We start from the raw sequence: 24,171 nt of genomic DNA, 5'->3' as shown, positions 1-24,171 counted from the left end.
CCACCGGACCTCTTAATGCTTGATGCACCTGGTTTACCTCCAAGGTTATTCTTAAATTTTGAATGAATTATTTAATTCACAAACTAATTGTTGAGTGCCTTGTACTTCTCAATGGAAGTAAAACTTAATTATGAGACGTATTTTTTTTTCCTTCAACAAAAGCTTCTTTTAAGGAAAACATGCGATTGGAAGTTATTTTGGTTCGTTTAAATCAATTCTAAATAGGTTTTTTCCGAAATAAAATTTCCCAAATAAAAATGGTGTCCCTTAATGATGACATTGGGGTATTTCTTAACTCTTTACTACAACACAATAAATTTACCTCATGGTTATCAACCTTCAAAATATATTATGAACTTATGTCCCACTTTCTCTTCTTTTTTTTTTTTCTGAAAAAAAAAATAAAAAATGGGTAGAGTTTCCTCTGTATTTCTTACTATCCCAAAATCTGCACGCAGAAAATACCAACAATGCCTCACAGGTTCAACATATATATATTCATATCATATCGCAGCCACACAGGGCACCCAATATCAACAACAGTATGAAAATGATGGACTTACCTCTTATGTCCGACTCGAACTGCACCTGTTACACTTTCATGTCTACTTTTTCTTTCAATTTTCAACTTTACATTTCAATCATACTTCAATATGCTTACCTTATCCACCATACCTCTTTCGCATCATTACTTATCCGTTTATTGTGTAGCTTCCAATATCATCAATCGTTTTCTTCTATCGATGTCGTTCTTCAGCTGAAATCAAAAGATAGAAAAAAAAGAATTTCATGTCCTATGGCTGGGCTCTATCGCACGATCTTAGATATGAAAGAAAGGCAACGTCCTAAATGTCCTGTAGCCTCCTGTTTATAGATGTGGTGCACAACACACCGATAAACAAGACTCTACTAGACACGGTCTGTAAACACTCCGAGGATGAACTGCTCTGATACCACTTTTGTCACGACCTAGCCCCGTAGGCCGTGACTAGTGTCCGAATTGGACACTCGTATACACACATATTATCTTTTGTCAATCGACAATTAAACACGATATAGAATTTATATGGGTAGCACGTTGTCTCAAACTGTTACTTATATATATACTAAAATCACCTATTTCTTGGGGAGTCTTAATTGTCAAAAATAAGATAACATAATATGTAAGCCGACAAGGCTTCCATTCTGAATGTAAACGTCCAAAAACATAAGTCATACTAGTACATCGGACAACATCTATATACAACCCACTCATATGTCTACAGACCTCTAAGAGAATTAACAATAGCATATGACGGGACAAGGCCCCGTCGTACCCCTAAATACACAAATATATACATTATAAGGATTAGTACCCAAAGTTTGGGCTCCGAGACAATGGAGCACTTCAAACCCGTTGAGTAGAATCCTAAGTTGGCGGCTCTCCAAAATGAGTATTTGTACCTGCAGGCATGAAATGCAGCCCCCCGAACAAAAGGGGGTCAGTACGAACTATGTACTGAGTATATAAAGCATAAAATACCGTAAAGGAGATCACATCTGAAATAAAGATTCAGGAGTCAAGTATTATAATCAATAAATCACTGTACCTATGTCTTATAAAATGAAGACATGCATATCATCATCATATATCGTACCTGGCCCGTTATGAGACTCGGTGTCACAATTATATCAATATATCGTCATATGTATATATATACCATACCCGGCCCTCTAGCAAGGGACTCGGTGAATAGAGTAGTGTACACTGATACCGTACCCGGCCCATTATGGGACTCGGTGCCATAATCATATCGTCATATCATCATAATATCATATTATCATATCACGTACCCGGCCCTCTAGTAAGGGACTCGGTGAATAATGTAGTGGAATCCATACATGATAACATACCCGGCCTATCGTAGGACTCGGTGAATAATACCATAACAATATGCACGAATAAGGTATCATTAGCAACCTTGCGAAATTTGATCATTATCGGAGACTTAATAGAATAAGCAAAATAGTCCATCATTTGAAAACCAAGACAATAGTCATTATGAATCACACCAATTATGGATTATACTAAAATATGAATTATACCACAACATGAGTTATACCAACTAGGATGGCTGGAATCATACACATGAGTCAAGACATAACAATATAAATTTTGAAAATCAAGAACGGTAGCCATCCGAGTATATCTACGAATACGAGTTTCTTTGGAATTTAAGCATACGTCATTCGTTCGTTCATATGGATCATGCCAAAAGAAGAAAATGTTAACTTTACATACCTTTAGCGTTTATACGTATATGTTGTCCAATATTGTCTCAACCTATATTAAAACGTTAAGCACTATGATTAAGCTATGGACAAAAATAAAACGTAGTCTATCGTTAGTAGGTTATTTCTAAAAAAAATTGGACAGCACCTCCCCTATACCGCTCACTTTTCCCACTTTCAAACCAGCCATATAATCATCAACCAACATCAACAATCCAAAATATTGACACAAAATAAGATTTATTATTCATGTTACCAAAGCAGTAAATTCGGAAAGTCAAGTACCTCACGTTGTATCTAAATTTTGAAAATGAAAACGGCAAAACTGGACTTTATAACCTTCATGAAACATTTAGATCTATGTCTTAAGTTTCCAATGCAAAAGAAATCAACTCAAAATTCATTTTCTACAAAGAGATATCATCAAAATACAAACAGCTATACATGAAGGAATTTTCAATCCAGAATCTGGACAGAATTTGTCTTAAGATTCATGCTCAGTTTTCGACATCATAACAGCAGATATAGACTAAGACATAAACATAAGAGTTGTAGGTACGTGTATTAGCTTTCCAAAACATGTTTAATATCTAAATTCGAAGGTCTACACAATGAGATATTCCAGAATTACTACCAGCTACTCAATTCCAAAAACGGGTTTGAACATTCAAAATCTTCATACACCTTTTTCCTCCAAATTCAAGAACAACAACTCATCAACAACATCAAAACAATATCAACCATTATTATACATCATCACTAACCTAATTTCATCCATTTAATCTACCTAAAACAACCCTTTAACCCATAAATCTCAACAAATCACCAAACTAGTTTATAACACTATTTTCTCCGTTCTAATCCGTTAAAACTCTAACTAAACTTGTTAACAATGAAAAGGAGACTTTAATATTACCTTGAATTTGCAGCACCACATAAAATCTTCTCCTTATTGGTTGATTTCTAGCTCAAATTGAAGCCAACACGACGTACAACAATTTTCTCTTCATGAGCTTCGGATTTCGGGACTTAATTTTGGTCGGATTTGGGATTTTTCTCAAGAACTCCCTTTCTCTCTCTCTTTGGAAATTTCCAGAATTATGTTGATCTTTGTATGAAGGAATAGTTACAAAAAATCAGATTTAATTTTGTGGGTATTGGGCCTGACCCGAATTAGAATTAGGTTGGGCCGAATTCACTATTTAGTTTGGCCTGTCAGATTTAAAACGTCTATATCTTATTACTCCGATATCACATTTCGTCCCACGACCTATGGTTGGAAAGATATTTCAATTATCTACAACTTTCATGTTGAGAGTTTTCCCAAATTCTCAAATTATAAAGAGGTTATGGCCTCCCGAAGTCAGCTTACCCGAAACGTAACTTTAAGAAAAACATATTTGATGGCTTCTATTTTGATTCGGCTTAAGGGTCCTTCTTGAGATGTATTTTACTACACATAATTTATTCATATAACTTGGCATCTACAACAAATCATGTCCTTTTAAAAATTCAAAATTAAAAGCCCTTGAATTTATAATCGTTAGCTTACGAATAATCCAAAATGCAAAAATACGGAATGTAACACCTGAAGCCCCAACTGATATAAGCCCTAATGACATCTAAAGGGATACCTCGGATAATTACTCCCCCAGTCTTCAGGTAACGGTTCACTTGACTATTTCATCGAATCTTAGATAATGACTTAGTTGCATATGGTTTCTCACTACTCTACTCATGCATATTGTAACCCATCCTTCCTCGAGTCCCATGATGGGCCGGGATATGTTATCGTGCCCAGTATTACTGCTTCTTTCACCACGTCCCGGACCGGATGTGTATAGTTCCACGCACGAGGAGACGATCCCGTACGTGAGGTATGATATATGTTATATGTTATGACGATAAGATTATTCACCGAGTCCCGGGTCGGCTGTAATATGATAGTATATGTGGTGAAATAAGGAAGGAATACTGAGTCCCTCCTTAGAGGGCCGGGTACATATGTATATTATGATGGTACGCTATAGACGTACACCACTCCATTCACCGAGTCCCTCACTAAAGGGCCGGATACTTTATGTAGGCATGCATATGAGATTAAAGCAATACATTGTGACCCTGAGCCCCGTAGTGAACCGGGTATAATACGATGATATACATGATAAGATGATATCGTATACGATGGTATGATACCGTATACGATGATATGATGAAATGAAATGCATTATGACTCAATGATATGTGATTATGAAGTAATGATAATGACACTGAGTTCACTAGAGGGTCGGGCAGAGTATATGATGGTGTATAGGATCACGTGTCCTAAGGTGCAGGTACAGTAATTTGTTAATTGTTATACTTATCCCCTGCATCCCTATTTCAGTTATGATCTCAGTTACGATGTGTTATGCTTTACATACTCAGTACATATATCGTACTAACCCCCCTTTTCTCGGGGGAGCTGCGTTTCATGCCCGCAGGTACATATGTTTATTCTGGAGATCCATCAGCGTAGGAGTTCCTCTCAGCTGTGTCGGAAGTTCTTCACTGTTCTGGAGCCTAAATTTTGATGTTGGTCACTTAATGTATATATTTGTACATTCAGGGGTACGGCGGGGGTCTTGTCCCGCCATATGTTGTTGTTACTATTCTTAGAGGTCTGTAGACATATGTATATGTGGGTTGTTTGTGAGTTAGTTTCGATGTTGCATATTCGATATGTTGTGAATGTTTTTGTTATAGCAGCCTTGTCGGCTCGCGTGCCCTTTCATGATATGATACAAATGAAAAAGGCTACATGTACATGAAAAAGTTTTTAAGTTTTAAACTATTGGGGTTTTTGTATATAGTATCACATCACACACGGTTCAACTTAAGTGTAGTTGATAAATACGCATGAGAAGGTCCAGGTCGGAACCCAGTTGCGGCCTACGGGGTTGGGTCGTGACAATATTGTAGAAATCTCTTTCTTGAAGTTCTTGATTTTTGGCATAAGGATAATTTGGGATTTTGAGAGTATCTCTACATAGAAGAATATTAGTAGGTTGAAAGGTTGGGAAAAATCACCTTTTAATAACTCCCGTCGGCAATTTCGGTGAGTTGGAGGTCTCCTCGCCGACCTATTCAGCGAGTCGCCAAATGGTGCTTTACCTTGCCCAATCCAATAGATTCTGAAGGATTTCGGGCACTATTCGGCGAGTCGCCAAATTGGCTGGTGAGCTCGCCGAATTGTACTGTCCGGACATGCTTCGGTAAAACGATCATAATTTTCTACTCCAAACTCTAAAAAATACAATCTTGTGGCATTGGCAAGAAGACTCAAAGACCTTTAATTTGATAGGTCATGGGCCACCCAATTCGTTATATTTTAGGAGACATAGTCGTTTGAAGTTGACCCTTATACCAACTCATTCGGAAACTTAGCCGATAGAAATTCTTTGGACTTGACTTGGTTTTAGGGATCCCTTATGATCCTAAATCACATCTAATACCCTTCAAATACTTAAGAATTTATCCTAACTCATATATAAAATTACAAGTCATTCAATTCGAGTCTACACACATATAAAGAATGGTTCGAATCTTGACGAAAAAAATTTGGGGTGTTACATTTGAAGATTGACTTTTTTTGGTTCAAACATTGGAGCAGTTAGTTATCTCTTTTGGTCAATCTAGTGGTAATTAATTTAGGCTGACACGATCAATTCGCTTAGGGCGAGCTACAATTTTGAGTATGGGGATTTTAGATTTGAGAAAAACTAAGTTATTAGATTATATTACGTTGATGTCTTACAAGGTACACATCAAATTACTAGGTTGTGCCGAATTTGTAACTATAAATAGTGCTAGCTCCACCCCGTCTCTGGCTGACAGTACGTAAAATTGGTATTTTCAGCAGAACAGCTCCCCTAGATTCCTACGTAGTCGTTGACCTTCGTAAAATAATTAGTGTACACTTTAGCCTTTCAGATTCTAATGTGTGAGACTATGGTTATGTTGTTGTTTATGATGTATGTTGCCTTTTTCAATCTCAAGGTAAAAGCATAGAAAAGGTAAGAGATCAAAAACTTTGTTATATTATTCGATTTGTTTTCATGGGAGTACTGGAACGTAGTCAACACAGCACAGTAAAAAAATTGAATTCAGTAGCCTTTTGCCTGGATCCTGAAATTTCTAAACCTGAACGAGATTTCAGTAGGCCTTTCTCTCGCTGAAAATGCCTAATGCATTGGGAGATTGAAGAAAATGCTGCCCAATATAGAGGTTCTTGCAAGAACTCCGTGTACAGGCAAATTTGCCGAATAGACTACATTTTAAAAAGTAAAGACCAAATTTGCCCAATGGTTACTGTTGCCACCATTTTTTATTAGCTTGTTGTCTTTTGAAACTTCAGACTTAACACTGTCAAGTTCAATGAATACACAATGTTGACACCAAAGTAAAGCGTTGGAAAGACATTCTATGTTGTTATGCTTAGCAGAGGTCCATATTAATTATTCTGCCAAGTCAAAAGGTTTAAAAAGGGAAAGGTAGGCTGAAAACTTTCAAATTTAATGAATTCATTTAAGAGGTATTATAAGTTTTTATGAGTAAAAGATGAAAGGGATATTTGAGCATGTAATTCCTTCTGAATATACAAAATATAAAGGTTCCATAACCTCTTGTCGAACTGAGATGCATTAGCACTGATTCGTAAGAGCAGTGAGTTACCAATTTGTCGAAATTGGTAACTCATAATAGCCTAATAAGCCTATGCATAAGCAATTGTCGAAATTGAGTAAGCTATTTAAGTTGACTGCTGCATTTTGTAACTTAGCGACGAACTCACACCCTTAAAACTGATTCACTTTGACTACATTACGTGGTATGTTGCTTTCTACAATCAGAGAGCAGCAAGGAATGTAAAACTTGGAGTTGTAACATATGTTTTTCTCCAGAATTGTTGGCTCTCTATCATTCCAAGTTCCTCTGCTATATGCACATTTTTCTTAGTTGTTTTTCACAAATGAAGACTTTTGGACGTTTCATCACAGTACGACAACTTAATCACACATGGTGATTTTTCAGAATATAAGGCTATTTGAAACACTGGTCTACCTGCCTGTACATGGCACAAATGCGCCAAAAGGAAAAGAAAGCTACTTCTGAATAATTATTTTGCTCGATAACTCTCCAAAAATGTTATTGCGCCAGTGTTAAATCCTTCAAAAATGGCACTACTTTTGAAGAATTCGACACACACCCGTCAGCATTTTGAAAGAGTTCTAGCAAATAACTTCTGGAACTCTTAAAGAAGAGGTCGACATGAAGTCAGTTTGAATCCGGGCCATGTAATATAGTTTGGTAGTGGCTTGTAATGTTTAATTAATTAGTACAAATATATGTTTTTTGGTCCACATAAAATCTAAACGTTACATGCTTGTTGCTAATTTCCATTTCTAATAATGCCTTAATACATAAAACACCATTTTTTTTTCATCGTTCCTTCCCATCAAAGTTTACGAAATGCTGCTTAAAACAAGTAGAGCATATTTCATTTCATTTTCCATCAAAAAATCGATTTCGCGTCAAATCATATCCTACGCACAAGAAGCACAAATATCAAGCATAAAGTGGTCCAAATGTATGTACACATGGTGACTAACTGACTATTATATGTACAACGAATGCCAGTGACTAGGATCTCCCACCTAAAAGATAGATATATATCTTCAAGATTTATGATTTGGTGTAAACATCTGATGTGTTGTAGGGGCTAACGCAGTACTGGTTGAAAAGATCATTTATTAAAAGTGAATTTATGTGTGAGAATCTGTCACGCCCTGGGAGGGTACCCTAGGCGTGGCCGGCACTCGAAGGTCATTTCTGACCTCCGAGTGAACCACCTGGTCCAGTCACACATTCATTCAATCACCTTCTCTTAGCAGAAAACTCAATTAATAAAATACTGTTTATAAATTAGGGCCGAAGGCCAAACAACCGTCAACTCGACAAGAAATTTTAAAAGGGGCTACTCAAAAGAACAATTCAACATTTCTACACTCCGGTCTATGAAGCCTCTATCTACAATCTAGAAGGTGCCAATGACAAGCCCATGGCTACCAGCAATCCAAAATAAAAGAAACAACAACAAAACTATACAAGAAAACTCAACATCCTCCGGAAACTAGGAAGACTCACCAACTGGCTGGAAGTGTATGTGGATCTTCAACGGAGCGCCGGTTGATGATCTCTAGTACCTGTCGATGCATCATAAGACGATGCAGGCCAAATGGCATCAGTACATGGAATGTACGAGTATGTAAAATGGCCAGATGAAACAAACATCACGAAAGCATCAATATCGACTCAGGATCTCAACTCATACATATATAACAACTCACGCAAGTATCCTAAATCTAACAAGAAATGATTTAGACCGGACCAAATCTCATGTCACTCAACTCAACTGACTCAGAGTACTATCAAGATCTAACTAGGAGTTTCTCTTATCCGACAACCATCACTTATGAGCCAGTGAAAGTACAACAAACCGACGTTGTTGCTGCGTCCGTTCATACCTTGCTAGGGTATGAACGAATCAACCAATCATGGATCCAATCCAACCAAGTCCTATAATGTCAGGACAAACATCTTGGGGAAACATCCGACTTTAACGGTTCGATCCCCTCCTACGTTTGGCGATGTAGTTATTGGGTTCGAGTATGGACTTTACTCTTACCCAATTCGGTGCTCGATACTCCTCCCAAGACTCAATGCTCATAAAACTCCATCCAATCGACTCAATCAAATCATATCGACAAGTCTCATTTAAACCTTGTCAACTCATCCACTCTAGCATAATCAATCATCTCAAAATCATATCTTTCAAGAGAAATTAAAAGGCACATTTATAGCAATATGTAAACATGACCAATCATTTCCTCTATCCATCTAATCAATCTTTGGAACTCATCACAACTCCTAGGCTTTAAATCAACAATTCAAGGTAAGTATCATTTTTAGGAAGATAACATCCTTTATCAAAATCTATATAATTAAGAAGAACAATAAAACATATTTAACAACTCATCTTCATCAACTCACACTCACATCAAGGCTCTTTTAGGAACTTCGTAGCCCAACAACATCAACACATATAGAATCAAATAAGTGGGGAACAAAACTCACTCAAACATAAACCATATCAAGAAACTCCATTTTCATGGACATCTAACCTCAAAGCAAGAGTAGGGCACATGGGTGGACTCAACCCATGTTTTGGATATCCTTACATACCTTAGAATAGACTCTTGAAGAAACCTTGTTGTTGGGTCTTCAATGGAAAGCCTGAAATCTTGAAGCTCTTGGAACTCTTCTTGTTGGAACTCTTCTTGTTGGAAGAAGAAGAAGAAGAAGAAGAAGAAGAAGAAGAAGAAGAAGAAGAAGAAGAAGAAGAAGAAGAAGAAGAAGAAGAAGAAGAAGAAGAAGAAGAAGAAGAAGAAGAAGAAGAAGAAGAAGAAGAAGAAGAAGAAGAAGAAGAAGAAGAAGAAGAAGAAGAAGAAGAAGAAGAAGAAGAAGAAGAAGAAGAAGAAGAGGGAGAGATTTCTAGGGCTTTTCTAGAGAGAGAGTGGGGGCTGAAAATATGTCCCCAAATTGGCCAAGGATGATACATATGCAATTTGGGACAATTCCCAAATTGCCCCTTCTCAAAAGTTTTGAAAATAGGCTAAAAATGCACCTGGCGCGATAGTGGCGCATCGCGCCATTGCAGCGCCAGGCCGATTACGTCTAAAACCTGCACACTTCGTAGTGGCGCGCCGCGCTAGAGACCAAACTACTGAGTCATGTTTCTGGCGCGATAGTGGCGCGTCGCGCCCTTACAGCGCCAAGGCCATATTTTTTGGGTTTTGGAAATTTGGCCTGAAAAACCCTGCACAACTTTTAGTGGCGCGTCGCGCCAAGGACCAAACTACTGAGGCATGTTTCTGGCGGGATAGTGGCGCGTCGCGCCCTTACAGCGCCAAGTCCATTTCCCCAGCAGTTGCAACTCAGGCCAAAAAATAAAATTCCTGCCGTGCTAGTTCATCTTAGGATCGTCATATCTTTTGACTCCAAACTCCAAAATGTACATTCTTGGTGGCGTTGGAAAGAAGACTCGATGACCTCTAATTTAATAGGTCGTGGGCCACCCAGATTGTCGTCTTTCAAAAGATAGGGTCGTTAGAAGTCAACCTCTCAAGCGAACTCCTCCTCAAACTTAGCCACGGCGAATCTTTTGGATTTGATTTGGTCCTAGGGGTCCTTCATGACCCCACATCACCTCTAACGCGTCTCCTTTTCTCAAAGACTCATCTTACTCCTGCAGATGCTTCACAATACTCGAGTTCGACCTTACACATATACACGAAAGGTCCGAATCTTAGGGAAAATTTTTGAGGGTGTTACAGAATCTTTGTTAATGTTCATCAAAGAAACAACCATAATCAATCGTACTAAATTGTTGTCGATTACAAAAGGCAATAACATTACTAAATTGATGTCGATTAATAAAATAAAGTAAGAACATTAAAAGCATTATCAAGATGCATCTTCTGTGGAAATTATGATAAGTACTCATAAAGCCCTTTTAATTACTGCTCATTATTATTATTATTGGGAACAGGAAAAGGCTTGACTGAATCCAAAGCAACAAAGATTTAGGGTGTATACAGAAATGTTTTCTAATTAATTTTTGGAGAATGTTTTTTCTAAGAAAATACTCCTAAATTACTTGTCAATTTATGAAATAAACATAAAATTAATTTTAAAAAAATTAATTTGCACTTACAACTAACTCTTTTTGAAAGTACAAATATTACTCCATCCATTCTCTTTTACTTGTTCACTTTGTACATTACACACTCCCTATGAATATTTTCCATAATACTCATATAATTGATATTTAGTATTAGTTCATGAAAAATGATTTGGAGAATAACTAATTAATGTGAAGGGTAAAACATGGTTAAAAAAATATTTTTTCTTAATGTGTTAAAAATGATGTAAAAGTAAACAACTATTTTCGAGTAGTGAATCACTAAAAATAAATTGAGGGAATATAAAGTTTCAAAAAAATTTCTTTATAGTTAATCTTGATATTGATGGATAAGACTCATAAATAGAGTATATTAAAAAGAGTTGAATGATAGTAAATTAGTAAAAAAAAAACTCTTCTTTTATGATTAAGGGGAAAATAGACAAGTAATATGGACTGAAAAAAATAAATTCCTTAAAAACAAGAAAAATGACTTCCCATCCTACCTTCCAACAAACCTCATCTTCATTTCTTTATCCCCGCCACTCAACACCCCAACTCCACCTTTCATAAGAGTAATATTAATATTTATCTAGATTATATTCATACACTTTTACAAAAAGTACTTTTTTTGTGAATAATATTTTTTTATAGAAAACAATTTCTTCCTACAAAATCCACCCTTACGCAATTCTTTACGTTTCCCTGTTGATAACAGAAGTAGAAAAAATTGAAGACATGATCAACATCCACCAACAATAAAAACGCCGGTTATATCATCAATAAACCATAAATTAACTGTAACATTAAAAAAAAAATACAGAACAAATATATAGCTAGGTCCTGCCCAAAATAAAAGTTAGCTACTCCACACAAACACAAGTTTTTTTTCAACAAAATCATCCTAGCAATAGTAATTTTACATAATCCTATTTAATTTCTAGCCTCTTTTTCATTCCAAATGACAAAAACAACACTTTTTGATACGTTTAGTGATCAAATGGGCCACTGGAATCAAGCTGCCAGCAAAGAGTCAAATACGTTTGATAAAGAACCCGGTCATTGGCACCCGTCCTGTGTTTGTTGTTATGTTTGCAGAAATACTTGAGCTGTTTAAGTGTACAACATCCAATAAACTGACCCAATAGCAAAAATAGCCAATTAATCGATTGCTTCTTCGATGCAATAATCGGTCTGACACTATTCTCTTGTTCACAATATTTGCAATTTGGATAAACCGGATTCATCCAAATATTCGGTGCACGGTCACGCATGAATTCTTTATTTAATGAAATAAAGCTTCCAACTTGCGCGAATTTTTCGTGCAAGTTAAATCCTATTTCGTATTTTCTCTCACATTTTCTACATTGAACTTCACCGGTTATTGTTGAAATCCGGTTCGAGTTAAGTACGTTGAGACTGTGAACCATTGCTCGACGATTAGTCGCCCATGGATAAGGAGGCGGAATCGTTTCGCTTTTCGATATCCGCGATAGCTTTCGCTTACGTGGACGGCGAGAAGATGGTGGTGGAGGTGGCGGAGGCGGTGGTGGAACGGTGGGAGAAGGAAAAGACAGAGACAATGTGAGCATTTCGTCGTTATTGTTGTTGTCTGTCGACATTTTTGGTGGATTAAGGACAGAATGAAATTTTGAAGAAATTTATATAGGGAAGAAAAAATGGAAAGGGGAAGAGTTTGTTATGTATAGTACTTGTAAAATGTACGAGTAGATAAAGACGAAGCAGAAACAGAGCACGGTAGTAATTCCATGTGCTTTAGACTTCTTTTTTTGAATTTCGAAAAAACAATTGGCCCTTTCAAATTCTGTTTAAGTGGGAATGAATTTATTATGTTTTTATCTATAACTATTTCTTATTTTAAAAAATTAATATTATTTATTTTTACATAACCACTATTCTAGACATAATTTTCAAGAAAGATAATTATTTTTTTTAATTTTATCTTCAATATTAATTACTAATTTATCAAATCATTTCTTAAGACTCAGTATACACATCAATTTTAATATGGATATTACGGTAATATACTCATCTTGATCATTATTTTTTAAGACCCGTGTAAAGTTCAAAGTGGACAAGTAAAAGTGAACGGAGAAAAGAAAATGTTATTCTGTTCTCATTGTTCAATTAAGAAAGAGATTTATCATTGGTCATTTAATATATATCATGTTCCCTCTAGTCCATATTAAGTGAATTGTTGGCTCTGTCACACTAGAAAAAATAGCTTTGGTTATTGAATACTCGACTTTTGCTTCACTAAAGAATTTATTTACAATGGAAAAGAAGGATGTATGAATTATAAATTGCTTATTAATACGTATATTATATGATACACTTGTACTTGGAAAATAAAGATAAATTGGAATAATTTCCCTCAGAATTCATGAGTTATATGAGCGAATTGATTGTAGGAGAATATTTCAATTTGAGCAAAATTGGGACGAAATCATTATTTACTTCTAGTCGATATTTATATAGTTCTACACATATGATAAATTCGCTATCAATTTTAATTTAAATTTTTAGGTAGATGGCTATTTAAGTTGTCTTCTTGATTTTTATTTGATTGAAAAAAGTCATTTGTATATTGTCCCTATTTGTGTTGGTTTTTAATTTTTACTCGTCAACGTAAATAACTTTTTCACGGGACATAAATTTAATTTTTTGAATCATCATATTCCATAAGTTATGCCCCACGTCTTTAAAGTTCGATTTCTAGCAACAAAAATTAAAGATCAATTGGGCAAAAATTTAAAATCAACTCATTTAAACGACAAACGGTGAAATTAAATCGACTGAAATCTGTCCCATCGCCGGCCCTAAATTTGTTTGTCATAGCCCAAAGTAAAATGCTATAAATTCAGCTCATATATAAATAGTTAGCCTCCGAATTCAAATTGCAGATTTACCGCCATTTGAAGCTATGGGAGAATTCTGCAGATCAACCATTTTCTTCTCCGATCAACACCTCTGCTACGCCGATATTCTTCCTCCTTCACAGGTAACTCTCCGTCAAAAGATATTCGTAGATTTGTAGCTGTGTAGAATGTATGAACTGCTTCATTTAGAAGTTCACTTAAATCGGATCGATATTTTTTAGTCCATGTGAAAAGTTGAACTGTTAGATTCAAAATTCAAACAGTTTCGCTATTTCAGCATGTTTTTGTTTTCTCATCTAATTGGATTTATTTGTTCAGGTCCGAGCTCGAATCGAAGTTGCGGTCCTTAATTTTCTTAAAGCCCTAAGTTCGAACTCTCCGTCAATTTCCGCTCTATCACTGGTTCGAAATTTTACCTTTTCATCTTTTCGAAACGAAATTCTATTATAATTTGCACTTTTAGCCTACATATGCGTGCTGTAAGCATCATAATGAAATCCAAAAAGTTGATAAATCCATTGTGTTTATGCCTTCTTAAATGTTCAGAATGCCTATTGTTCATATCAGAAGAGAAATTAAAGAAAAACGCAGATTTGGAATAAAATTTAGCAATTTGGGAGATTTATATTTGAACCTCTCGGTCACCTCAAATAACAAATGATTTACCAGTATTGGGATGAATTAGGCCTGAACATAAATGGATATAGATGATTCATATAGTAGACGCCAAATAGAGGCATAGTTGATAGTTTATATATATGGCATATGTGAGTGACACAGATCAGTAGGAACTCCAGCAATAGCAGAGTGAGCCGGGGGTTACTTACCGGTGATTCATGGATCTTCCTGTCCAGTTCTTTTTACACGCGATCTTTAACGAGAGAGAATAGTGCCAAGTCATTCATAAGAGGTAAAAGACTACAAGTTTCTTACCATCAAATTACTTATTGGACAAATCAATAATGCTGGCAATGTTTTTGTGATCAAGTTTGGAAGGTTATGGAGATGTGCTACCAAATTCTGGTTCAGGAAAAGAGGGTAACACAGAGAGAGCTATACTATATGCTGCTCTGTGATTCACCAGATTATTTCACTTCTCAATTGCAGGTTAATAGGACCATCCAAGGTCATTGTTGTTTTTTCTTTCTTCATCACTTATGAATATGATCTGTGTGTTTGGTTGATTTTATTAACGGGGTCTCATTACCTTCTATGAGAACAGACTTGGTAGCCCTGCTTCGTTGCAGCCGTTATAGCCTTGGAATAATGGCATCAAGCAGAGGGGCAATAGCAGGCCGTTTATTATTGCAGGTATTAATCTTAACCCTTTAGTTGTAATTTCAGATGTTTATACTTAATTTAATCAAACGCATAGCAGCTTGACTTGGCCAGTAACATGATCTATCATATTGGAATGAACGCCCTGTATAACAAATGAATATAGAGAATTCATATAGCCCATCTCAACTAGTTTATAATTGAGGCACAGCTGATTGATTGATTTCAATATGAGCCAACCTAGTCAAACTTTTAATATTTCCAAGTTTCTATAGTTAGTAAATGTAGCTGCTAGTAGCCGTCTATGATCAACTATTTTTCTTTGTATTATGATTTTTTCCTAAAACTCAAGGAACTAAATACTTACATGTACAAGTCTTGAAGTTTCCCATGTAAAGCTTGATCAGGGATATGAAATAGGAAGTTTTATCAACATTTAGAACTTGGTATTTCTTTCTCCCAAATATGGATATGACTGAAGTTTGCTTCTTTAAACCACTGAGATAGGAGCCAGACAAGGAAGTTGTTGACTGCTCTACTTGTGGATCTTCGGGTTATGCTATATCAGGAGACCTGGAATTGTTGGAAAACTTAACTATGGAAACAGATGCACGGTACATCATTATGGTGGAAAAGGTATTTTATCACTTTTTGAAACTTTAGTCGATCATTTTGCAAGAAACTAAAACTAATTCCATTTTTTAGCATGCTATATTCCAACGACTGGCTGAGGATGGTGTATTCAATCAAATCCCATGCATTCTGATCACTGCCAAAGGATTCCCTGATATTGCCACTAGGTGAGGTGAAGGGTTATAAAATCTTCAAAGAAAACTCCTTTATTTTGACATTCTAGTTCACAGAATAGCTGCTAGAAGATTGTCCATTCACTCATTAACTCATAACATATTCTATTCTCAAAAAACTTATTCAGGTTTCTGCTTCATCGAATGTGTCAGACATTCCCAAATTTGCCAGTCTTGGGGCTGGTTGACTGGTATAAATGAATTCACTAGTGTTTGCATCACATTAGATGCAGAACGAAGTTCTTATTTGCAGCTTCACATTGTGATTTTTAAGGAATCCGGCTGGATTAGCAATTCTTTGTACCTTCAAGTTTGGAAGCATAGGGATGGGACTTGAAGCATACAGATATGGTGCTCTTTTCTATTAAAAGTTATGTTGAATCATATGTCCTTGTTATCATAACTTCACTTATAAGAGTGTTACTCTACATGTTTTTTTAGCTTGCAATATCAAGTGGCTAGGACTGCGAAAGGATGATATTAATCAACTTATACCTGAAGAATGTTTGGTACCTTTGAAACCTCGAGATCTCCAGATTGCCAAAAGCTTGATGTCATCAGAGATTCTGCAGGTATAATTCCAGTTATTGCAGAAACGTCATTCTTTCTCCATTATTTGGTTTGAAAAATGTTAGATTGCCGATTTTTACCAGGATAGCTACAAAGAAGAAGTGGCTGCAATGGTTCAGAGCGGTCGAAGGGCAGAGATTGAAGCTCTTTATTGTCATGGATATGATTACTTGGTGAAGTTCCTTGCGACAAAAATAGTACAAGCCAATTACCTCTGATAATTCGCCCACTCATTGAGAAAAGTACTGAGAAAATATTGCATTTTCCAGAATTGAAAGATATCCGGACGATGCAGCAAGTTCAGAATTTAAAAATCAATTTGTATTAGAAATTGAAACCATTACGGTTTTTACTTATGCAATGATATGTACACTCCAAAACACCAGGATGTCTTACATTGAGCGATACAAGTTTCGAGTATTCGAATGAAGTTTGACTCGATTACCAGCGGGGCAAAGAAGCAATCTCCAACTTAACAAAGTAACTCACTCCCAAAATAAACTTAACACGTCCAGACTAGGGTTATGATTGTGTGTCAATTTCCAGCACAATGCTCACACGATCCGTGCTGATTGGGTGAGCCTCTTCAAGGTAGTTCACACAATCAAACATATAGAGACATGCCGTGTTGACTACCCGGAGACCCAATAATAAAGGAAAAAATATGGTCATTCGGCTGGGGAAAGGGGGGTTGAAACTTGCTCATTTCATTGGTGAAATAACAAATTATAAATGTGTAACAATCGAATAATTGTGCATCTGTTCATAATACAACTTATACTGACCTCTATTCCTTGGCCTATAACAGACAAATATCACCCAAAAAAAAAAAGGGCAGGTCACTGGGTGAAGAAATGACTGCCTAAATGTTGTACTCCCAAAAACGCAATGCTGTGCTCCTTGCTATCTCAGCAAAAACAAAATGAACTTGATTTACTGTGAACCTAGTATCGGTGGCCATCTACATTTCGTTACAGCTAATCTCAGCAAAGGCGAAATTCCTTCAGCCTTCTTTAAGAAAGAGACACCCTCTTTCCCTCCACTGCGAACTTGTCACTGCCTTCAAGCTGATACAAGGAGACAAGACAATCAGCATGCTAAAAGAGCAATCCAAAATGATGATTGCAAAGACAGAGAACGATATCTCCTGTCAAAAGACTTTCAAGATTGCAACAGAGGTACTTTACCTTGCACTTCAAAAACGCAAGCGACTCTTTTTTAGTGAAATTGCAGAAAAAATCTGATGATTGTTCATCAATTAGCACTTTAAGTTGCTTCAGCTTTAACAAGTTCCCCGGTGCCTGGAGTGTGAGACATGAATAAAGGGAAGTCAAGACATGAATTCGGATAAATCACTTAACCCGTGACAAAAATAATCTAAGGAAACCTGTTTCAACAGCCGTTTACACAATTTCTTCAGCTTCAATTTTGGTTCATCAATTTTGACTAGGTCACTGACTTCTTCATGTTCTTCTTTCATGGGAGGGTTTGACTCAGAAGAATCTTCATCATCGCTATCATCAAAGGACGTCTTTTTCCCCTCAAAGTAGCACCCAGCAACCTTCTTTGCCCGGTCCTTTATACCCAGTCCTTGTTTTCCAGTTGTGGCTGTGTTCTGCAGTTGAAAGACATTGTCATTATCTTAACTGATAAACTTCTCTTATACTAATATGCATCACTAGAGAAACATCAGCAAGAAAGCTAATTCGAAAATATTCATATCAAACCAATAAAAAACTGCAACCTTCTAATAACTATAATTCAGTACACACCTTGCACCTTCACTTGTTACCTAGAGCCCGTTTGGATGAACTTCAAAAAAGTAACTTTTATGTATGAAATGCTTTTAAAACTTTGAAGTGCTGAAAGTTATTTTTATAAATAAGCAGTTGAGTGTTTGGATAAAAGTGCTTAAATGAGGAAAATGATGTGAATTTTAGGGTTAAAAGAATTAAAAGGGTAGTTTGGGAATTTAATTAAAATATAAGGGATATAAAAATAATTTTCATGGTCAAAGAAAATGACTTTAAGCACTTAGAAAAAAAAAGTTAGGAATCCTAACTTTTCATTTTTGACCGACTTTAAGAACTTTATGGCTTAAAGTTAGTATTAGGCAAACACGTCCAAAAGCTAAAAAGGAGCTTTAAGTTGGTTTTGACCAACTTAAAGCCCATCCAAATGGGCTCCTAGACATATGTATCTTACAGTTTTTCAATTACACTATGAAAGGAATCAGATCCTGATAATATTTGCCAGCATCACAGTTATGAGAAGAAATAGATGTATCGGGTGAAGTTAGTAAAGATAAAGCTTTCATTAGAAGTGTCATACTTATGTTGAGGGGACAGTGACAGTTCAACTCATTTATAGCAATTAGCATAAAATCTATGTTTCTTCAAATGGTTGGAAAGCATACTTGAACAAGATTATAAAGATTTTCTTGATCATCCTCATGGAATGTGGTCCTCTCACTGAAGTCTAGCATCTTGTCTGATGATGATGACTTTTTTTTCCGAGCTTGACTTCCAAGAAATCCTCCTGAGACGAATCCATTTTTATAGCCCCACCATTCCGGTGGAACCCCTTGATCTTCATTCCCTGGCAAAAAGAATAATTTTAGTAAACAATCAGCACTTATCTCTGTAAGCCCAACCCGGGTTCAACTAGTGTTAAAACCCATTCCTCATCTCACATCAACACATCCTTATTATACATTCATGCACATATTAACACACACTTACAAACATCCACCCCCACAACAATCCCACCACCCTGCAAGAAAATGAAAAAAGTATGTATAGACATGATTCAGAAACAGGAGCTGCAATCCAGGTCAGACAGAAATTGGTACCTATTCGTATTTCCAAACTCTCCTTCCACCAACCAAAAAAGACTCCCATCACCCAGACAAAGCAAATCAATGAAAGAATACAATCTTCCTACATTGTTTATGGGCCTTGATACAATAATTTTGATTGGAAACTAACATAGCAAGAAAACATCTATTAGATCAGAGGAGGCCCAGGCAGCCTAACTGCAAATAACATATCTAGAACTTACCTGAATCATCGGCAACAATAATTGTCTCCACTGTATCTGGTACCTTCTGATCATCATTTGTCTGAGAAGTCTTTGTCTTTTTGACCTACATAAAATGCAAATTTGGCTGAGAAGAATTTTTATTTTTGAAGATATTGCCAAAAGGAGCAGGAATTACAATCTTTGAGACAAAATCAGGCTCAAACATGAGCAAGTGATTGCATTTTTATTTGTATAAGACAATAATGGTTCCGTCAAGCTTCATCACACCTCGACTCTTTCCCCTAGTACCTCTATCCTCCAAGTAGAACAGATACTGAGTGCTGATACAATGTTCAATTTGCATATGTCATTGAATAAACGAATGGTAACTCATCTAAAAGAAAACAAATACATTTTCAATTATCGCCAGGATTCCTAGTTTTTATGGAAGAAGTAATCAGGTTTTGAATGGTCAAGTACCCTATAAAATAGTTAGTTTATTGATTGTCTGTCACAATAATAAAATTAACATCCAAATACACTCGTAGATAACATCAAGGGTAAATTGCTGGTGAGCTTGTTATATCCCTTATCAGTATCCATATAGTGGAAACACAGTTGTCATGCAAAAGTAAACTTACGAGAATTCCTTCAAGATCCTGAGATGAATATGCATGCACAAGCTTTCCTCTCTCCCTTTTCTTATATCTGGTGCACAGAAAAATAAAAAAATTGGATATTACAATGTGTTCCAGGCTCCAGCTTACCACACGTGAAGAAGCGTAGACTAACTTTAGCTTGCTCACCTTCCTTGAGGCCTAGTAACCTTAGGAACAGTCTCTTGTTCGCCATTAGAATTTCCTGTTGCCGTGTCATTTTTCTCTTTTACTGTTATAAACACCCAAAGAATTAATACAGCAGAATGAAATGGTATAAGTATAAATTAAGAATGATTTCCGATTCAATGTACCTTCATCATTGTTGGTTTCAGCTGTTTGCTGCCAAATAACGTAAATGAATATTAGTCATATAGAATATTGGAAACAAACTTGCTAATTAAATTAAAACTCAAAGTTGAAAAAGGAGAGTTACCACTTTCAATCTTTTAAGTATGCTATCAAACTGAGCAGTGTCAAACGCCCATTCATTTGGCTTTTCCGTACCGATACCTATTTCAAAATTCAAAAAAAAAACTACTAAGTGTCGATTTTTCAAAGCCTCCCCCCCCCCCCCACACACACACAGAGGAGAAGGCAGAGTTGTTATTTATTCCTACTGCAGCCACACAGCAGAGCAGATTACTACTACAGAAGCGATACGGAAGTCAAAAAAAACCTGCAGTGTCTTGTTTGTTCTGAACTCTCACATATCCTTTGATTCCTTGCTTGTTCTTGCCTAGGCCTTCTCCTTCTTCCCATCCCTATTGAACATGCATTTCATACGTATTAGAAATATATGTACCTATGGAAAGTTTGCACATTAACTAGCAACCCTCAAGTACACGCAGAAACACACACAAAAAAATTAGATTTAATCACTATATTCCATACATGCTCCTAGTTCCATCATTGGTTCATTGCAATTACGGGTGTACATGGGACGGTTTGGTTGGTTCGGTTTTCTCGTTTTTTTGTCCAATGATTACTATTTCAGTATTATATTTTTGGAGTTATAGATAAAATTTTAGTAAATCAATATATATTTAGCAGTAGTTAACAAATTGATAAACATACGTACTATTAAACACATATAGTTATTTTGTTAGTCTAACAATAATTTTCAATGATGTACACGTTCAAACTTAAGCAAACTTTAATAATTAAACACAAAATTCAACATAAAACCTAAAAATTGATACACTTTGTTTAATTTCAAAAATTACCGATAATACAATCAAATTCGAAAAAGATGCAAGAGTTCAATAAATTTTGAAATATTAATATGAAAAAGCTCATAAATTGATGCATTTCAATGACACTTGGATTGACCATTAGTTAAAGTATATAAAAATGGATGTACAATATAGTTATATTAGGCATCCAATGAGAGAATCACAAATATTTCTAGACATATGTTTTCATATAAAATCCTATATAAAGTTTCTAAGAAACATATAAAAATTCAATATGTCCATTCGATTTGTTCTTTTCTTACCCAATATCGAACCAGACTGAACCAAATCTAGTTCGTCTTTTGTCGGTTTGGTAGGGGTTTTGGTTTGATTTGTACTCCTAATGCAATTAACTCCACCAAATATACACAGCACCAGAAAACCTCTCAGTTCATCCCGAATCAAAATATACATCATAATGTAGTAAGTCTCAAAATCAAAAGCTCAGCACCACTCGTTTGATATCCTTCACTTCTAATAATCACACAATTCATGGAAATTAAATAAATTTAAAAGACTCGAGCTTTAACATTGCTATGCAGACAGAGTGTAAAAATCTATAACTTATTTCAATTTGATATTTAAATTTCTACATCTTTATGTAATTCATTTTGCATACAAAATAAATTATTACACGAATATGCAAAATTATCAAATTTGAACTCAAATGAGATGGATCAAATCAGAAAAACCAAAAAAAAATCAAGTTAAGCAATTCAATTCAGTTCATTCATACAAATATGAGCATTTAAAAGCGTATATGAAAATAGAAAGAAAATTGAGAACCATTTGTTTCATGAGACGGAAGGCGGCGGACTTCCTGGCAACTCCGACATAGCAAACGGGAGCTTCCGGCGCCGCCATAGCCAACGATCAGAGGTCAAAATCGTCTATTTGCAACGCTCTCTTCCTCTCTAATCTTACAGAAAAAGGAGTTTCGATTAGGAGAGGGGAGGAGAGGGTTGGGGAACAAAAGGGAAGAACGAAAGGGTTTTAGAGCAAGCAGTTTAGATGGGCCAAAGCTGAATGTTTGGTTGTAGAGGCCTATGAAGTAGGCCCAAATTTGAAAGGGATAATCACTTTTTGAGCTTCTTTTATAAACTATTTAATGCTTTTAAATATATTTTTTATTTATTACCTAGATAAATTATATTTAGAAAATATTTATTATTTATAAAAATTATACTATATGTTAAAATTGAATTATATATATAATATATATGCATTACAAATCTATTATACTTGTTTTGATATTATGCATGCAATACTATGTATAAAAGTAATTTTGCATGTAATATGATTATATTATAAGTGTCTTAAAATTTATTAGGCTTGTTTTGGTAAAAAAATCTGCATTATATATTAAAAGTGAATTATACATGTATTAAAATTATATAGCTATAGTGATAAATATTTTCTAAATATGGTATATTTAGGTAAGTTTCCCAATTTAAAATTGCATGCTGAAAATTGACCCAATAACACTGGTCCTATTTTGGTCGTCCTATTTAATTAATATGTGTAGTATGTTGGCCTTTTTTGTACGAATACCAATGTTAGATAATTTTCAGGTAAAAAAATAGAATTTTTTTCGTCTCTTTATTTTTGTTTCTACTTTCAGATGCACACACCTGAAATTTAGGTATTTTTAACATGTGTTCCAATCATATATATTTGAGCGCAGACATAAGTGGAAAATAAAAGAATGTTAAGTGGGTTAGTTAGATTTGTTGTTATTTTGATAAATTAATTATTAAAATTTGTTTTTTCGTGATGCGTGATTTCAAATTTGAACTTATTTGAAATATATTTGGGTAGTGAAATTTGAAAAATAAAATTATTATGTGATACATGAAAAGAAATATATATATTTTTTCTATTTAGTTATCAAAATATAAGATTTTTTAATTTTGTTATGTTCAGACGGTAATTTTGTCGAATGAATTAAATAAATACTATTTTTTTTAGGACTTTTCTTATGAGAGACAAGATACCAAAATCAATGGTTTTTACCCCTTTTAACATGGACATAGTAGATGATTTGAGGACTTCCGAGATGTATATGTAGTGGAAGTTTTCTTGACATCACAACTGCTACGATATTTAGCATTCAACTGTCAAAGTGAGAACAAATGAGCCATACACAAAATAAGCTTTAGTTTTATAATAGAACAAACTTTGACAGCTAAAAATTGGATAGACTTGCCTTAACAAGAAACAGCTAATGTTTAAACTCTATATGCTAAAAAATAGAATAAATAGAGTTTGAATATTAAAAACTGCTTGTTTTTGTGGTGGTTATATTAATCAAGGGTGATAAGGCTTTCCACGTAGCATTCTGGCCGTTCATAAAGATTATGATTATAGGATTTCCCCAATTGATCAGAACGCGGGAAGCAGCATTTGAACGTATTGTTCTTTGGATTGTAACACACCATTTCACCCTCGTGAAGGAGTAGAATTTCACCATTCTCGAACAACCATATGGGTGGTGTGGTTTGCCGTTGAATGTACACATGCCTGGTAAACCTCTTGACATTGTTCATCATGTGGGGAACGGACACAAATTTATACCACAGATCCCACGTCGTGGGATTTCACTGGGCTGTTGTTAATTTGTTGACACCATATTCCTTCATGATCCAAATGTCCACT

General features: G+C 35.4%; 3 protein-coding genes and 1 long non-coding RNA gene across 6 annotated transcripts; 1 reads left to right on the top strand and 3 right to left on the bottom strand.

The window, feature by feature from the left end:
* Positions 1-1,132: 1,132 nt before the first annotated feature.
* Positions 1,133-3,403, bottom strand: LOC129888591 (uncharacterized). The gene is made up of 3 exons (XR_008766689.1): positions 3,188-3,403; positions 2,282-2,323; positions 1,133-1,443 (listed from the first exon to the last, which is right to left on the bottom strand). It is a non-coding gene; the product is annotated as an uncharacterized LOC129888591 (long non-coding RNA).
* An 8,432-nt stretch (positions 3,404-11,835) lies between these two features.
* Positions 11,836-12,750, bottom strand: LOC129888590 (uncharacterized). The gene has a single exon (XM_055963543.1). The coding sequence runs from the start codon at positions 12,670-12,672 to the stop codon at positions 12,040-12,042; it is 633 nt and encodes a 210-aa protein (XP_055819518.1). The 5' UTR covers positions 12,673-12,750; the 3' UTR covers positions 11,836-12,039.
* Positions 12,751-13,843: 1,093 nt separating this feature from the next.
* LOC129890100 (meiotic recombination protein SPO11-2) lies at positions 13,844-17,034 on the top strand. 3 transcript variants are annotated; one of them, XM_055965636.1, is made up of 11 exons: positions 13,844-14,072; positions 14,269-14,352; positions 14,731-14,860; positions 14,939-15,076; positions 15,173-15,261; positions 15,736-15,864; positions 15,934-16,028; positions 16,163-16,225; positions 16,309-16,385; positions 16,476-16,606; positions 16,693-17,034. In XM_055965636.1, exons 1-11 carry the CDS (start codon positions 13,995-13,997, stop codon positions 16,744-16,746), a joined length of 1,068 nt encoding a protein of 355 aa, XP_055821611.1. In that variant the 5' UTR covers positions 13,844-13,994; the 3' UTR covers positions 16,747-17,034. The 3 variants fall into 3 exon arrangements, with proteins under 3 accessions (XP_055821611.1, XP_055821610.1, XP_055821612.1); XM_055965635.1 differs by having other exon boundaries at positions 16,688-17,034; XM_055965637.1 differs by lacking the exon at positions 14,269-14,352 and having other exon boundaries at positions 16,688-17,034.
* A 275-nt stretch (positions 17,035-17,309) lies between these two features.
* LOC129890102 (G-patch domain-containing protein 1) lies at positions 17,310-22,504 on the bottom strand. Its single transcript, XM_055965638.1, has 11 exons — positions 22,303-22,504; positions 20,961-21,045; positions 20,718-20,794; positions 20,596-20,623; positions 20,432-20,513; positions 20,267-20,333; positions 19,665-19,749; positions 19,021-19,202; positions 17,992-18,219; positions 17,792-17,905; positions 17,310-17,671 (listed from the first exon to the last, which is right to left on the bottom strand). The coding sequence occupies exons 1-11, from the start codon at positions 22,378-22,380 to the stop codon at positions 17,618-17,620; spliced, it is 1,080 nt and encodes a 359-aa protein (XP_055821613.1). The 5' UTR covers positions 22,381-22,504; the 3' UTR covers positions 17,310-17,617.
* Positions 22,505-24,171: the final 1,667 nt, after the last annotated feature.

This window comes from Solanum dulcamara, chromosome 5, assembly GCF_947179165.1.
Source record: "Solanum dulcamara chromosome 5, daSolDulc1.2, whole genome shotgun sequence".
In the NCBI taxonomy this organism is placed as follows: domain Eukaryota; kingdom Viridiplantae; phylum Streptophyta; class Magnoliopsida; order Solanales; family Solanaceae; genus Solanum; species Solanum dulcamara.
This window is presented reverse-complemented; position numbering and strand designations above follow the sequence as displayed.